The sequence below is a fragment of the Dasypus novemcinctus genome, chromosome 8 (genome assembly GCF_030445035.2).
Source record: "Dasypus novemcinctus isolate mDasNov1 chromosome 8, mDasNov1.1.hap2, whole genome shotgun sequence".
Lineage (NCBI taxonomy): Eukaryota > Metazoa > Chordata > Mammalia > Cingulata > Dasypodidae > Dasypus > Dasypus novemcinctus.
The window spans coordinates 99,272,458-99,288,938 of NC_080680.1; the positions used below are offsets into that span (position 1 = coordinate 99,272,458).

At 40.2% G+C, this 16,481-nt stretch overlaps 1 protein-coding gene across 11 annotated transcripts in view; it reads left to right on the plus strand.

Annotated features, from left to right (window-relative positions):
* The window catches only part of CDK5RAP2 (CDK5 regulatory subunit associated protein 2), a 256,300-nt gene that overhangs the window by 63,878 nt on the left and 175,941 nt on the right, over positions 1 to 16,481 (plus strand). For all 11 annotated transcript variants that reach the window (XM_058302477.2, XM_058302480.2, XM_071217029.1 and 8 more), the window contains exons 6-10: positions 2,111 to 2,237; positions 4,757 to 4,911; positions 11,920 to 12,082; positions 13,684 to 13,737; positions 14,580 to 14,699. In XM_058302477.2, coding sequence (XP_058158460.1) covers positions 2,111 to 2,237; positions 4,757 to 4,911; positions 11,920 to 12,082; positions 13,684 to 13,737; positions 14,580 to 14,699 — 619 coding nt within the window. The remainder of the gene's footprint in view (positions 1 to 2,110; positions 2,238 to 4,756; positions 4,912 to 11,919; positions 12,083 to 13,683; positions 13,738 to 14,579; positions 14,700 to 16,481) is intronic.

The following is a 16,481-nucleotide window of genomic DNA, read 5'->3' on the forward strand; positions in this document are numbered from 1 at the left end:
TTTGGCTATTTTATTTATTTATTTTTAAGATTTTATTTTTCATTACTTCTCTCCCCCGCCCCCGCCACCTGTTGTCTGCTTTCTGTGTCCGTTCGCTGTGTGTGTTCTGCATCTGCTTGGATTCTTGTCAGCGGCACCAGGAATCTGTGTCTCTTTTTGTTTTGTCATCTTGCTGCGTCAGCTCTCCATGTGTGTAGTGCCACTCCTGGGCGGGCTGCACTTTCTTTGCACGGGGCAGCTCTCCTTACGGGATGCACTCTGCATGTGGGGCTCCCTTATGCGGGGGACTCCCCTGCGTGGCACAGCACTCCTTGCATGCATCAGCACTGCAATTGAGCCAGCTCACCACATGGGTCAGGAGGCCCTGGGTTTGAACCCTGGACCTCCCATGTGGGAGGTGGCTGCTCTAATCAGTTGAGCCAAATCCACTTCCCTGGCTCTTCTATTGAAGTTGAGGGAAGATGGGTCTGACACTGTGGTTGGAACTGACTGAAATCCCTGTATGACTAATATCTTGTTCTGAAAGGCGTTGATTCTGGAAGAAATAAACTTAGAATTTTCAAGATATACGGCCTCACTAAAAAGGTAAACCTGAATTGTTTTTTTTCATTTTTTTGGCTTGTTTGTTTTTGTTTTTTTTCAGGAGGCAGTGGGAACTGAACCCAGGACCTCCCATGTGGAAAGCGGGAGCTCAACTGCTTGAGCCACATCCGCTTCTATAATTTTTTATCTTCATGTCCTAAGAGGTAGCTAGTGCTCAAACAGATTGATTGTGCTGTATTTAAAATGCTTTTCCCTCTAGTGGGCTGAAGCTGAAGCATAGAAACCCATAATCCCTCACATGTATTTTTGGTTGCATACTGCTCCCTTGCATGTTGGTTTGCCAAACCAGCTCTCCATCTTTCCTATACCATTGATGGAAGTATATTTTGTTGGAAGCTTTCTGGTGGGAAATTTGGCAATAGATATCAAAAATCTTAAAAGTGCGTTTATCCTTTGAACCAGTAATTCTCTTTCTTGGAATTGATCCTAAGGAAATCATTGGATAGTATCCATAAAAGGATATTTTTATGTAGCATTGCTTATAATAATAAATAATAATACAAACATTTATTGAGTGCTTTACTCTGTACCAGGCACTGTTCTCAGACTTAGAAAATCAAAAATGATTTAAATGCTTTAAAAATAAGGGATTGATTTAATACTTTTTTTTTTTAAAGATTTATTTTTTTAAAAATTTATTTCTCCTTCCCCCTGTTCCCCCCGCCCCGCTTATCTGCTCTTTGTGTCCATTTGCTGTGTGTTCTATGTCTGCTTGTATTCTCATTAGGTAGCTCCAGGAACTGATCTTGGGACCTTCCAGAGTAGGAGAGAGGTGATTACTCTCTTGTGCCACCTCAGCTCCTCTCTTCTACTCTGTCTTCTTATTTTCTCTCCTCTGTGTCTCTTGTTGAGTCATCTTGCTGCACCAGCTCTCCACGTCGGCCGGTACTCCTGCATGGAGTGACTTTTCCTGGGCGAGGTGGCATTCCCACACAGGGTGGCTCTCCTGTGCGGGCCGCATTCTGGCATGGGCTGGCACTCCATGTGGGCCAGTACTCTGCGTGGGCCAGCTCGCTGCATGGGCCAGCTTGCCCTCACGAGGAGGCCCTGGGCATTGAACCCTGGACCTTCTGTATGGTAGACAGGAGCCCAATTGGATAAGCCACATCCGTTTTCCCTGATTTAATAAATTGTGGTACATTTCATAGTGAATTAATATGTAGCCTTTTAAAATATTGATATAGATTTATATTTATTGACATAGAAGGATGTTTATAGTGTATTAATAAAGTCGGATCACAGATATGTTTTCTGTGGTTCAGTTTTTATAGAAAATTTCTGAAAGGATATATACTAAAATGTTAACTTAGTTATCCTGAGTGATGGTTATAAATGATTCTTTTTAATTTTTTCTTATAATTTTGAATTTAAAATATTAAATAAAAAGCTAAGCTCAGGTCTATATAGGGAAAGTTGCGAACAAATATTCCTTGTTTTTTGGGGGTTTTTAGGAATTACTGTCAGACTGCTACCCTTGTGACTTTTATATCTTTGCCTCTTTTTGCAGCAAAGCAGTCGAGACCTTAGCTGCTGATGGGGGTGGCTCTGAAATTCAGCGGGTGAAAGAAGATGCTCAGAAGAAGGTGCAGCAGGTTGAGGATCTCCTTACCAACAGGATATTCCTTTTAGAGGAGGCAAGTCTGGAACCACTTAGAAAGAAAGTAGTTCCTACAGTGGATTAATATGGGCTTGGCTGAATTTTTTTCCTTTTTTCATAAATTGTCAAGAGCTTCAGCAGAAATAACGGCTAACCTTACTGAGCATTTCCTTGGTTCCAAGCCCTTTTCTAGGCATTTTACATATATAATTTATAACTCTTAGACCCTGCAAAGTGGACATTATTGTCCCTGTTCCTGTGTTGAGGAAATGAAGACACATAGAGAAGTACCAACTAGTTTAAGTTTAAACCAGTATTTAAACCTTTGACTGTTGATTTTAAATCCCCTACACTTTCTGTAATACCACTCTTCCTACTCAGAGATTAGCTACTTTATTCTCTTCATTTTACAGCTGAGGAAACTGAGGCCCAGAGAGAAAAAAATGACTTATCTAACATTAGCCAAGGCCGAATCTAGATTTCCTGACTTTTAGGCCATTGCTTACCCATCCAGTCCCATTTCCCAATATCCAGCCTCCATCCAGCTGTGCAGCTAGTTTTTATTGAATGCTTTTTCTTTATTAGGTGCTGTACGTAAATCCTCTTCCTACTTACTTTCAATTACTTTCAATCCTCTACTACTTACTTTCTACTTACTTTTCAATTACAATTTCAATTATGTAAGGGGTCAGGATGTTTTCTTGCTACAAAATTGTGTCTCTTCAATGTAAAAAGTTTTCCTTGATTTTACATTCATTCCATACTAAGTACTTCTGTGGTCTTTGAGATTTGTTTCATCTCAGCTTTTCTATATGAAACTGTGGTTGTTTTTAGCAGATAGGTAGAGAAATGACACCAAAATGCACTTCTGGATGATGGGTAACATTTGTACCATATTTTGCAGCTTACAGTGGTCCTTTCCATTCATGATATTTTTAGGTCATTCTCATAGGAAGCGTGTAGCTATTAGGTTAAATACATATGAGGAACCTGAGGCTGAGAGGCTGACTTACTCTAGGTCATAAGTGGTTGAGCAGGAGCCAAAAGAAGGGTCTTTTGAACCCAAATTCTGAGTTTTCAGTTAAAATGTAATTGTGAGGATTTTAAGATACCTAATCTATTGGTTCAGTCATCTTCTTTTTCCCAGTAATTGCTTCCCAACATGATTAACAATACTGAGTTTGAATCCCTGCTCTGTCACAAGTGTGGACATCTTGGATAAGACACTTGACTCCCCTCATTTCTTCATCTGTAAAATGAGAACATTGATAGCAGCTTTGTAGTGGAGATTGTAATAATAGCTAATAACTTATTGAGGGCTTATCATGTGATAGTCACCTTAAGCTTTCTACCTTCATTGACTTAGTTAATCTCTCCAAAAAGCCTATGAGGTAAATGCTTTTTATCATCTGCCTCTTTTTTTTTCTTTGTCAGATGATGAAACAGGCACCCAGTGGCTAAGGTACTTGATCGAGATCACGCAAGCACTAAATGCTAATAGTTTGGCTGTGGAGCCTACATTCTTCACTGCTATAGTCTACTGTCACTATATAACTTTTTAGGGTTACTTGAAGCCTCGCATTTAGCAGAGGCACTCAGTAAATGGCAGATTTTAGTGTTTGTCCCAGAATATTGAAAAATGAGTTTTCTCAGTTATCATTTGAGATTGACAGTTAAACCTTGGGAGAGAGTGGTAGGGGGGCACTAGGAAAGAAAAGGGCAGGCAGAAGGAAGCAAACATTTATTGAGCTTACTATTACTTAGCAGACTTTGACAATGCTTCACAGCAACTTTTTGATGGGGTGGTGTTTATCCCTATTCTATATGGAATGGACTCAGAGAGGTTTAGTGCCTTACCCAAGGCTACACTGCAAGTAAGTGGGAGAGCTAGACTTTGAACCCAGTTTGATTTGACTTTTATCCTTGTGATGTTAGAGAGGCAGTTGGCATGAATAGTTGGAGATTTGTTTTTTTCTCCCACTTTTATGAGCAGCAAGTCCTTTCCCCCTAGCACAGACACTGCTTGCTTGATTTAGATAATTTCCTTGTTGACTTCTCTGAGCTTTCAGAAAGAACATAAAGTTTTTCACCACCTAAATCACCTTAGAGATCTAGAAAATGTACTTTAGAATTGTGTAGTCATTATCTTAAAAAAAAGCAAACAAACACAGTGAAGGGGTGGTGGAGTATGGTATGAGTTTGTTTGGAGATTATGGTGACTCTTTGGAATTTATGTATGTTTGGGTATTGAGAGGCACATTTCTCCTTGTTTTCATTGAAGCTGTAAATATTGATAAGATTTTTCAAAATAAAAAATACAGTTTTTATGGAATTGAGTCTTTTCTATTGGAAATGCCTATTATTCTTCAGGATACAAGAGGGAAAAATGGCTGGCAAATATATTTATTACTGATTCTCCCCATGTACAGTACAATTCAGGGAGGGGAAAAATGCTGGAGAAAAAGTCATAAATATTTATATTTTAATCCAATTTCCTTTCAAAATGTTCCCAATTGTATTGAAAAATTGCATCAAATGCATTTAATTTTATTCTAGGATGTGAAAACTGCCCAAGCAGAACTAGAAAAGGCCTTTGCAGGTACAGAAAAGGAGAAGGCTCTTCGGTTGAGCTTGGAAAGCAAGATCTCAGAGATGAAGAAGATGCATGAGGGTGACTTGGAGATGGTTCTGGTCCTGCAAGAAAAAGACAGGTCTGGCTCTTACCAATGTGATACCCTGACAGCTCATTTATCTGGTAGCATGAAAAAGAATTGTTCCCTTTCCTTTCTTTTTTTTTCTCTCTCCTCTCCTTGCTTGCCACAGGATTTGAGTGACTTACCTGAACATAGCCAACAGAGTGGTATAGAAAACTTGGGATAAAACCAGGGTGAAATGAAAAAGAATCAAATAATGACATGAGGCCAATAATAGCATTAGCAGGTAGAAATTTATGCTGAAAAATTGTACTTAGATACTAAATTTAGCATGCAGTTTTGGCTGTAAGCTTCCTGACAGCTATAGGAAAAAGGAAAAAACAGTTTTGGTGGACACGAAATTTACATTGCTCCCAAGATAATCCATGAACTCAGGAGAGGCCCAGTTTTACTTGGCACTGTCAGAGAGAGATTTCTACTTTGGGTCTTCCTATAGGGGACAGTGAATAACTACATCCCTACAATAAATACTAGTGAATTTTGTGGGACCTGTTCTTCATTTTATCTTTTAATGCAGGCAATGGGGCCAAGACATTGTGGACAAGTATAGAGCTCTTTTATGGTCCAGGAATAAAATATATGCCAGAGAAATGGATGGACCAGAGGGCCTTTTATACTCACTGTGTCTAGCAACCAAAGTTGATAAAAATTCGCTAGGAAAGAGATGAGGTTTTATCCTTTCCATGAACTTTACATTTTGATACTTTTTCTTTGCTTTGCAGTTAATAAATAGAATGTTGAATTACCTAAATAAAAGTGAAACCTCCATCTGACCTGTGACCTATCCATTGAAGAGCCAAGATTGTTTGGCTTTTGATAAAGATTGTTTCAAAGCAAATGACCTATTTTCCTGCTTCCTTAAATAAAGGCTTCCGATCATAGTTACTTTCTCTTGGTACTTCAGTGGCCCTGCCTGATGGGCCTACCAGGTTGTCTAGGTTCTTGGGCCCAATTGCCCTGGCTCCCTCCCTTATGCCTTTTACTTCTCTCTAGCTACCACTTTTTAAGATTTGATTCTGCTTCTTATATTCATTTATGGGTTAGGAAATTAGGTGAGGAAAACTTGAATATTATGTGTAAAAGAGGAATGAATAAACTCTGAGGGTGACCCTCATTTTAGCGCCCTAGCTTCAGTGTTTGGAGGAACTAGTATTTATGTGGTACTCGGGGGTTTTCTTTGCTATGACCTGGAAAATACAAGTTTTGGAATTAATACTCTCATTATAAGTGAGGAAACTAATTTCTTTGTAGTCCCTCAGTGGTGTCAGTGAGCTTCATCTTGGTTTAGGATTTAGGAATTCAAACCACCCATTTGAATCCTTGTGTTTTTCTTGACTGTAGGCTAGGAAGAGAAACATAGGGATACCCTTTTGCTGTGCCTCCCCCTTCAGATTTCCAGCCTTTCCAGGCACCATCCCTAGAGAGTTTGGAGCCACTAGACTGTGAGAAATGAGTCTGGAACCCTCTTCCACATGAATCATTTCTACTTTCCCCTGTCTCTCTCTCATTTGGTGAACAGTGAAGTGAAACTCTTAAAAGGCTTATGAACTTGTCTTTCCTGGGGGAACCTAACTACCAAAGAATAATAGATAGAATTCCTGGGGCCTGTGAATAGGAAGGAAGGAGAAGGCTGGGTGTGAGTATGAGAAGAGGCTCTGGTACAGAGCTAATTAAAAATGCCCTGTTAGGGTCCTGACAGGTGCTGTCATCAGCTCAATGATTGGTTCTATTGGATCATTGTATTCTTCATTCAACAAATATTTATGAGCACCTTCTATTCAGCATAGTGGCAATTAGAATAAAGGAGTGAACGATAGTCTGGATCCTGCTCCTCAAACCTCATTGTCCAAATTTAAGCTTATTATCTAACTAAATGGAAGGGTTGGGAGACTGGGACAGAATGAAAAGAGCTAGATGGGATAAATGCTAAATTAACACTTGTGTATAATTCAGTTTAGGGAAGGCTTCCTGGAAGAAGTACTAAAATGAGAAGGAATTACTTGGCAAAGAAAGGAAGAAAGTGATGTTCCAGGCGTAGGAAACCATATGTGCAAAAGTCCAGGGGCAAGAGGGAACGCAACATGATCAAGGAATTGAAAGAAGTACAACATGTTTTGAGTGTTGTGTTCAGGAAGGGAAGAGAGGAGATGAGGTGAGGGAAGTTGGGGCAGATCATGTCAACCTTGTTGAAGCATTTGGGATTTATCCTAAAAGGTGAGAAGCCTATGAAGACTTTAAGGGGTGGGAGTGGGAGGGTGGACAGGGAAATGACAGGATCAGATTTAAATTTAGAAAGATCTCTCAGGCTGCCCATGGAAAATGCATAGGTAATCAGCCAATGGGAAGATTTATTCTGAGGCTGATGAAGAAATCCAGACAAGAGATGATGGTGGCAGAACTAGAGATGGTGAAGAACTGGTTTAGTAGGTAGAATTGACTTGATGGGCCTGAAGGGCTTGATGACTTACTGGATTTAGGGGATGAAAGAAAAGGCCACAGTGACATTCTCTTATTCAATTCTGAGAAATGAGAAATTGTGAGATGGTAATGTAGTTTTCTGAGTTTGGGGGGTGGGAGAGAGAAAAGGGAAATGTTTTTATGGTAGGAGGAGGGGTTAGTAGATGATGCTTTCTGTTGGGACGTGTTGGGTGTAAGGACTCTGTGGGCATCTGAGTCTAGGAGTTGGTTAAGTATATGGATTAAGATTTGAATTAAAGGAGGTATAACATCGTTTGTTAACCAACTATTGAGCATGGCCTTGGATTGGGTGCTGGGTATGCAGAGATGAGCACTGCCCTGTTAACAGGGAGTTCCTGGGATGGGGGAGGGGACAAATGTTTAAAAATACTGAAACATTGTGATTGGCTATATGATAGAGATAGAGGGTTCTTTGCTGTGGCAAAGCAAGGGAGTGATCAATTCTGCTTTTGGGTGTAGAGCAGGAAAGGTTTATTAGAGGAGTCCTGGGTGTTGGGCCTTAGAGCATTAAGGGTGGGGATAGGAAACCTTGCCAAGCAGAAGTGAATGGCACAGACAAAGGTATGGAGGCTTGCATATTTCAGGGTAATCATAGAGGAAAGTTGTCCCTATTAGTGCATGTCGCAGAAGCTTGACCTCTCATCTTTATGGAAAAGAGAATTTGGGAAGGGTTGATGTTTTTTGAGTAGTTACTGTGGTCTAAGTGGTAGGGTCTCTTTGGAAGTGGGTCGTCAGGGCAGGGCCTTGCTAAAGGCTGTATGTTCCTGGGGTTTCCCACTGTCTAGGTCTGCCGTAGCTGGATAGGCACAGGAACCTGATTTGTCAGTGCCGTGAATGTGTCAGCCACACTACCAGAGACTGATGTAGTAGCTGGTTGCCAACTTCAGATTTGCTGAGGACATGACCCTTTTTTTTGGTGGGACTCTACTGAAACTGGGATCAGTGTATACCTTCCCTGAAGGCAGGCCTGCCTAGGAAGCTAAATCAAGGTCGCAAGTTTAGTTGCTAAGTACAGAAGTAGAGCAGGGATCTTTGATTATGCTCTGGTGTGATAGGCAGTGTCAGTATCTTTCTGGGCTTCCATCACCCTTTTCCAAGGTATATGCTTTTATTAGCTCTTTTATTTCCTTCAGTCTGGACTTTGAACTATTTTGGCAAATTGGCCAAAAGATAGGTTTGATTTGGTCAACATAGTTGTTTTTTTTAAAATAATTTGAACTAGTTGCCAATATTTTAAAAATCTAGCTTCATAGGCCATTATACATTTTGTCAAAACCTATAAATTTGTGTGGGAAAATTATAAAACATAATGTAACTTAGAGTCTATGGTTAGTGGCAGTGTTTCAATATGTATTCATCAATTTTAATAAATGTACCATACAATGAAAGATGTTGTTAATGTGGGAAAGTATGGGAAGGGGTGGGGGTGCAGTATATGGGAATTCCCATATATATATATATATATTTTTTTTTATTCCTCCCCTTGTGGCTTTTTTTGTGCTCTCAGCTATCTGTGTCTGTTTGCTGTGTGTTCTTCTGTGTCTGTATTTATTTTTATTTCCCCTCCCCCCTTGTGGCTTGCTTGCTATCTGCTTTCTGTGTCCAATCCCTGTGGGCTCTTCTGTGTTTTTGCTTGTCTGCCTTTTTTTTGTTGCATCACCTTGCTAAGTCAGCTCTCCGCGGTGTGTGGGTGAGCCTGCCTTTACATGGAGGAACTGGGACGCGAACCCAGGGCCTCCCATATGGTAGATGGCAGCCCAACTGACTGAGCCACAGCTGCTTCCTCCCCATATATTTTTGTTGTAACATTTATGTAATCTAAAGCTTCTTTTTAAAAAAATCTCACTTCACTTAGAAGTCTGGATTTCCAGCTTCTCTTAAAAACCTGAATGATGTGGCAGCATTAGGCCATTGTCTTTCTGGATTGAGGCTACTCCCTTTGGATTGGCCAGGAGCTCTTCAGCTTGGCCTGCCTCACTATTTTACATTTCCTTTCTTCAAATTGCTTTAAGCTGACTTAAGAAGAAATAAATGTTTTTGAGGTATACATTATATACAACACAATATACCCATTTTCAGTGTGTGGTTTGGAGACTTCTTGCCTCTCCAATCCATTATGTGATGATTTCAGAGTTGAATCCCTAGAGGCCACCTTACTCTAACCCCTGTTTCTGGTGGCTTTGCATTGGTACTACCCAACACCCTCTATATCCAGCATGTTGCTAGGTGCTTCATCTACTCTTATCTCCCTCCTTACCTCCATCCCAGGAGGTGGGACAGCTCTGTCAGACTTCCAAGCCTTTGCTCCTACCAAATGAAGTTGCTTTCTAGGCTTAGCTACAGAAAGGCTCTTCTGAGTGCCTTCTGACAAAACGCTAATTGTCACGTTTTTAAAAAAACAATAAAGTACTGAAAACAGATAAAAATTTAAATGAGTGAATTGTATGGGACATGAATTATATTTCAATAAGTCTTTTTTTCCCAATAAACCTGTTTTTAAAAAAGATAAAAGCCAAACAATTATATTTGACAAAACCTCATGACAAAAGAAATAATTATAGCAACTGTCATTTGTTGAGTTCTGCCCATAAGCTAGGAGCTGTGTAGTAGGATCATTTTAAGTAGCTCTTTTCCAACCCACATAAGCAAGTTATCACCCCCATTTTATAGCTGAGGAAATGGAGGCTCAGATAGGTTAAATAATTTGCTATGATGAAGGGGTAGTTGACATGAGATAATTTGGTGGCCCAGAGAAGGATGTGTTCTGCTCTTCCTGATGGGGTTACTGGAGATGTGAGTGGCAAAGCCAAGGTGAGGGGAGGTGATGCTTGCAAAATGAATCAGTGTTTGTTAGGTGGAGGTGGAGGGTCAGGTTAGGGAGGGCAATCTAGGTACAAGGAATAGCAAATAGATACAGAGAATAATAAAGGGCTAGAGGCATGAACCATCTTGGCTTCTGAAGAAAACTGGACGTGTGACTGGTGGTGGCAACAGAGAGGATAATAGTTTCCTATGAGAGGTGAGACTGAAGCCTTTGATCTTCTAGGCCTATTGAATGTCTTGCTGAGGAATTTGGACTTTATCTTGAGAATCAGTATATTTTAACACTTTGCCCTGAGAAGTGTTGGAGAGGCATTCCTGGTTTTTTCACACTCACCAGAAGAGCTCTTCTCTATTGTTTATGTTTGTTTAGGGTTTGATGACATTTCTTTTGAGAAAGGATATCTTGGCCAAAAAAGTTGGTAATTCACTGCTGTAGATGATGGGGGATGTTGGATTTTTTTCTTTTTCCCTTTCTAGTTTTTAGCTTTTTTTTTTTAATTCTATTTTGAAATTTTTAAAAGTTACAAATAATCTGTATCTGCCAAGCAAAAACTCCCCGTTCCCCCCTCCCCATCTCCTGGTAATCTCTGATCTACTTTCTGTCAATGAATTTTCTGTTTCTAGCTATTTCATATGTGAAGACATATAGTATATATCCTTATATACCTTGCTTATTTCACTTGGCATAATATTTTCAAGGTTCATCCATGTTGTAGTGTGTATCAGAACTTGATTCCTTTTTATGACTAATATTCCATTATGTGTATGTCCCATTCATCTGTTGATGTGCACTTGGGTTGTTTCCACCTTTTGACTATTATAAATAATGCTGCTAAGAACATTGGTATAAATATCTTTGAGTGCCTGTTTTCAATTTCTTTGGGTATATACCCAAGGGTGGAATTTCCAGGTCATACGATAGATAATTCTGTATTTAATGTTTCTGAAGAACCACCATACTGCTTTCCATTTTGGCTATGCCATTTTATGTTCCCACAAGCAATGCACGTGCGTTTCAATTTCTCAATATCCTCTCCAACACTTGTAGTTTTCTTTTTTGAATAATACCTAGCCTTGTGGGTATGAAGTGGTATTTCATTGTGGTTTTGATTTGCATTAGAAAAATAGCTAATAATGTTGAGCATCTTTTCATGTGCTTATTGGTCATTTCTATTACTTCTTTAGAAACATGTCTAAATCTTTTGTCTATTTTTGAGTTGTAGGAGTTCTTTATATAGTCTGAACGTTAAACCCATATCAAATAGATGATTTCCAAATATTTTCTACTCTTTTGTAGGTAGTCTTTTTATTTTCCTGATAATTTCCTTTGATGCACAAATATTTTAAATTTTGGTGAATTTGAATTTGTCTTGTTTCCTTTTGTTGCTTTGGCTTTTGGTGTCATATTTTAAGAATCCATTGCCAAATGAAGATTTGCCCCACTGAAGGTCTTTGAGAAAGGGAGTGACTCGATCAGATCATAGTCGGGCAGCTCAGAGATTGAATTCAGGCTGGAGGCAAGGAGATCAGTTAATGTCACATGAATTCTGGTCCTTAATCTATGATCTGCAAAATGTAATTCTGTTTATGTTCAGTCACTATACATGTATACTTTGAAGATGCCTGGCCCCATTTCCTATATCCTCCTGCTCCACCGAGCTAAGAGCAACATAAAATTAATATTTAAATTTTGTTCTCTTTTAGACTGATTGAAGAGTTGAAGCTGTCTTTGAAGAGCAAAGAAGCTTTAATTCAGTGCCTTAAAGAGGAGAAATCTCAGATGGCATCTCCTGATGAGAATGTATCATCTGGAGAGCTCCGAAGACTTTCTGCTGCTCTGAGGGAAGAAAAGGAGATAGAAACTGAGGTGAGGAAACAGGATGTGAAGAGGGGACTTTAATTAGCAGACCAGACTCCTTTGTGGGATATGGGAAATGGAATGTGCCTTTATTCCCCATGGTTCACTCACGTTCTGCTTTTAAATATTAGCTCCTTGTCAGCTGAGGAATAGCAGAAATTGCCTTTGTCAGGGACTCTGGTGTGGTTTTTTTTTTCTCTTTCTCAGCCTCATATTTATATAAAAAGTTGGTTAAAAACAGCCCTGTATCTGTTTATCTCGTTTTACCATTTGCTAATTTATTGTTGCCTGAGGACTTTATTTTCATTCTTTGGGTTTTCTTAGGATAAAATTGTGGTACATGGTACATGTCTATTTTACCTTTGTGCTTAGAGAGAGACTTGAAGCCAACTTTGGTCAGAAACTTCTGAGGCAGTGGGGAAAGGGCACCAACTCAGATTGGGCACTTGGCCTGTGCCTGGCAGCATATGAAGGGTTTCAGTGTACCACTGCATTGAATCCTCCTGACCACCTGTGAGTTAGGGGTCACAGTCCCCTTGTTAAACCCCTTGTAGAGTTTAGAAATAGGTTTATAGGAGTTGTTATATTCTCAGATTCCAGGAGGTGGGTTGGTAGTAGCTGACTCTACTGCCCTTCCGGACTCTTCCTCCCACACTAGGCAGCCTCCACGAGAAGCCATTTTGAAGAGGGTGGGTATGACCAGAAAGCACAGTAGACTTGAGTTGAGAACTTCCATTCTTGTTGGGCCGAGGATCGCTGCTGCATGTTGTACGTTCACATTAGGGGATGTTGTGGATGTCCATGAGAAGTCTTCATTTCTTTATGGAGTAGGAGTCTTTGTCCCCACCATAGCTGTTGTTTAGCTTCACTAGTTAGCTTTCATTTGCAATCAGCTTTTGTTTCTTGTTTCTCATTTTCACCCTCTTTCCTACTTCCTAGGTGCTATCCTTTACCAGGCCTTTTTTGTTTTGCCCAGCAGTGTCTTGGTTTACTTGCTATGGGACTGGTGACCAACCAATGTGGATTACTTGTCTATATTTCTTCACTCAAATTGGGTGGTCTTTTTTTTTTTTTTTTTTAAAGATTTATTTATTTATTTATTTATTTCCCCTCCCCTCCCCCGGTTGTCTGTTTTCTGTGTCTTTTTGCTGCGTCTTGTTTCTTGTTTCTTTGTCCGCTTCTGTTGTCGGCAGCGGCACGGGAAGTGTGGGCGGCGCCATTCCTGGGCAGGCTGCTCCCTCCTTCGCGCTGGGCGGCTCTCCTTATGGGTGCACTCCTTGCGCGTGGGGCTCCCCTACGCGGGGGACACCCTGCGTGGCGCGGCACTCCTTGCGCGCATCAGCACTGTGCATGGGCCAGCTCCACACGGGTCAAGGAGGCCCGGGGCTTGAACCTCGGGCCTCCCATGTGGTAGACGGACGCCCTAACCACTGGGCCAAAGTCCGTTTCCCAAATTGGGTGGTCTTTGAGTAGAGCAGAGTGAAGGGAACATTTTTATTTTAATGAGTTCTAAAGAATGGGGGAAAGTAATTGAATGTTTATTCTCCTTGTTCCTGGGAATCTATTGGAGTATGGGTCCCTTCTTGGCATCAATTAATGCCTTCTCTTAGGCTGTGGAAATGGAGTGTCACAAGGAAAGAAATCATTTAGAAGAGAAGATCCAGGTATGTTGACATAATCTTAAAAATTTATTGAAGATTTATCTTATTGCTTCTTGTTTTATCCTGAGTGCAGTTCATAATTCCGTTTGATAATAGCTGTCATTTATTGAATGTTACTATGTGCCAACAAGCTTTAGACACTTTACAGAGGTTTTCTCAATCTTTGGAATAACTCTGTCAAGTAGGCGTTCCCATTTTGCATATGTGGCACCTGAGCTGGTAGAGATGAGGTAACGTGCCCAAGATCACATACCTAGAAAGAGGTACAGCAAGAATGCAGATCTGCAAAGCCCATGTTCTGTGGTCCCCTAGTCACAGCAGCCAGCATTTGTATAGTGCCTGCCTGCTTAGAAAGTAATTTCATATCCATTATCCCATTTGATCCTCACAACAGCCCAGGAGGGAAGCAGCAGTGATTATCTTTAAAAATGAACTCAGACTATAAATGTATAGTTCAGTCTCCATCAAACCAAATCTCTGCTAGGTTTTGTAGCATTAAAGAATGAAATTAATGATCTGATATCTCTCCCAAATAACCTGGTACGGTTTCAAAGCTATGATGTGACTGTATTCAGACTCCAGAAGCACTGGAGTCCCTCCCATAGAAATAGTTATCATCTTACCCGCGCTGATCCTCTTCCCTTCACCCAGCCCTGTTGCCTTGAGCAGTAATACAGTAACTTGGAGCTGATGCTGCTGTGTTCAGCTCTGCTTGGAAGCATTCATCACAGGTTGACAGAGATAAGATAGGATAACTGCATTTGAGTGTACTCTTAAAGATATATTTATAGTGCATTTTGGTTGGAACGCATCAACTTAGTGAATCTTTCTCTAATCTAATTTAGGCACTTCAGGAGGACCTGAGAGAGAAGGAAAGAGAAATTGCTACAGAAAAGAAAAATAGCTTAAAGAGGGATAAAGCCATTCAGGGTCTAACCATGGCACTAAAATCAAAGGAAAAAGAGGTATGTCTGATGCACTGAAGTGATATTTTTCTTTATTAGTGGCTGTGACTGACCTTCTTTATTGGCTGTGACTGGCCTTCCTACACTGAATTTTTAACTTTAGGTAAAAAGTTTATAAGAGAACTGAAATGAGTATAGATATTGGGGAAAGGGTCTTTTAGTCCATTGGAAATTCTTTTGGAGTGTCTAACTCACTGATATAATGTGAATTACATATATAATTTAAAACTTTCTAGTAGCCACATTAAAAGAAATAAAAAGAAACAAGTGAAATTAATTTTAATAACAGATATCTAAAATATTATTTCACATGTAATCAGTGAAACAAAAGTATTATGAGGTATTTAACTTTTCCTCCCAAACTAAATCTTTGAAGTCCAGTTTGTATTTTTTACTTACAGAACATCTCAATTCAGACTAGCCACATATCAAGAACCCACCAGCCAATGTGGCTATCATTGGAGAGTGGTGGTCTAATCTTTTGAAAAATAGCAGGAACTTGAGATTATAAAAAGATTGGGAGAGGGCAAGGCCATAGCTATGAACCCATTAGATAACTTCCTGGATTGCAGCCTTTATGACTCAACTGATGGTTACATGCTGGTTTTCTTGTCATTAGTTAATTTAACAATCTTTGGTGCCCTAATAAGTGTTCTGGGCACAGATGCAAAGAAAAGAAAACATATCTCCATTCATAAGTCAAGGGAAGAATGACAGAGTGATAGGTGTTGTGATTAAGAGATATGCAAGTGGCTGGGGAAGCTGAGGGAGGGAACCTAATCCAGATTAGGAAATGGTACCTAGAGGAGAAGATGCCTGGGCTGAATCTTAAAGGATGAGTAGTAGTTAGTTGGGAAAGGAGGCAGGGGTGGGGAGGCTGTTCTGGAAGGGCAGAGGGAAGCACACAGGCCAAAAGGAAAGAGCCAGATATATGTTTGTGTGTAATAACACGCAGTTTAGGGTTGCCAGAACACAAAGTGCAAAACTTAAGTGAGGTGAGAGAAACAGCTGAAAAGGTTGAAAGGGGACAGTCCATGGTGGTGGAACTAGTAAATCATATTTAGCTGCTTGGGTTGTGCATTATTAAAGGCTCTCAGGCAGGAGAGGTGTGATCATATTTGCATTTTAGAAAAGTCTTTGGTAATATGTGGAGAATGAATTGGAGGAGGGCGAGAATGGAGAGTGGCCAATAGCCCGAGTGGGAACCAAGTGAGGCTAAAATAGAGCAGTGGTCATAGCAAATAGGAATAGCGATAGGGCTTATTCAATAAATATTTAGAAATAAATTTGGTGATTAGATATAGGAATTCATAGAAAGAACAGTCAAGGATGACTTCTAGTATTTGGCTTGCATGATTAGGAATCTGGAGGTGCCACCAACTCAGTTAAAAGCATAGAAGATGGAATATGATGGTGAGATGGGGTTGGTGGTGGAGATGATGAGTTGTTTCAGTTGGTATTGACTTTTGAGGAGACCATGGACTTCCTGGTGAGTTATCCAGGAGGCAGATAGGTGGATATGAAAGTCTAAAGCTTGGAGAGAGTGCAGGTCTGAAGATGTTGATCTGGGATTCATTTGTATGCAGGTGTGAGTTAAAATTCTGAAAGTTGTTCTCCTTATCCAAGGAGAGTATGTGGTGTAGGAAAGAAGTGGTCCCTGAGACCCTGAGAGAACATAAAAATTCAGAGATAGGAAGAGGAATGCACGAAGGATCGAAGTATGATCCTAACCAGGCAACTATCACTGAAGATGCTAAAGGAGTGTAAGTTTCAATAATGACC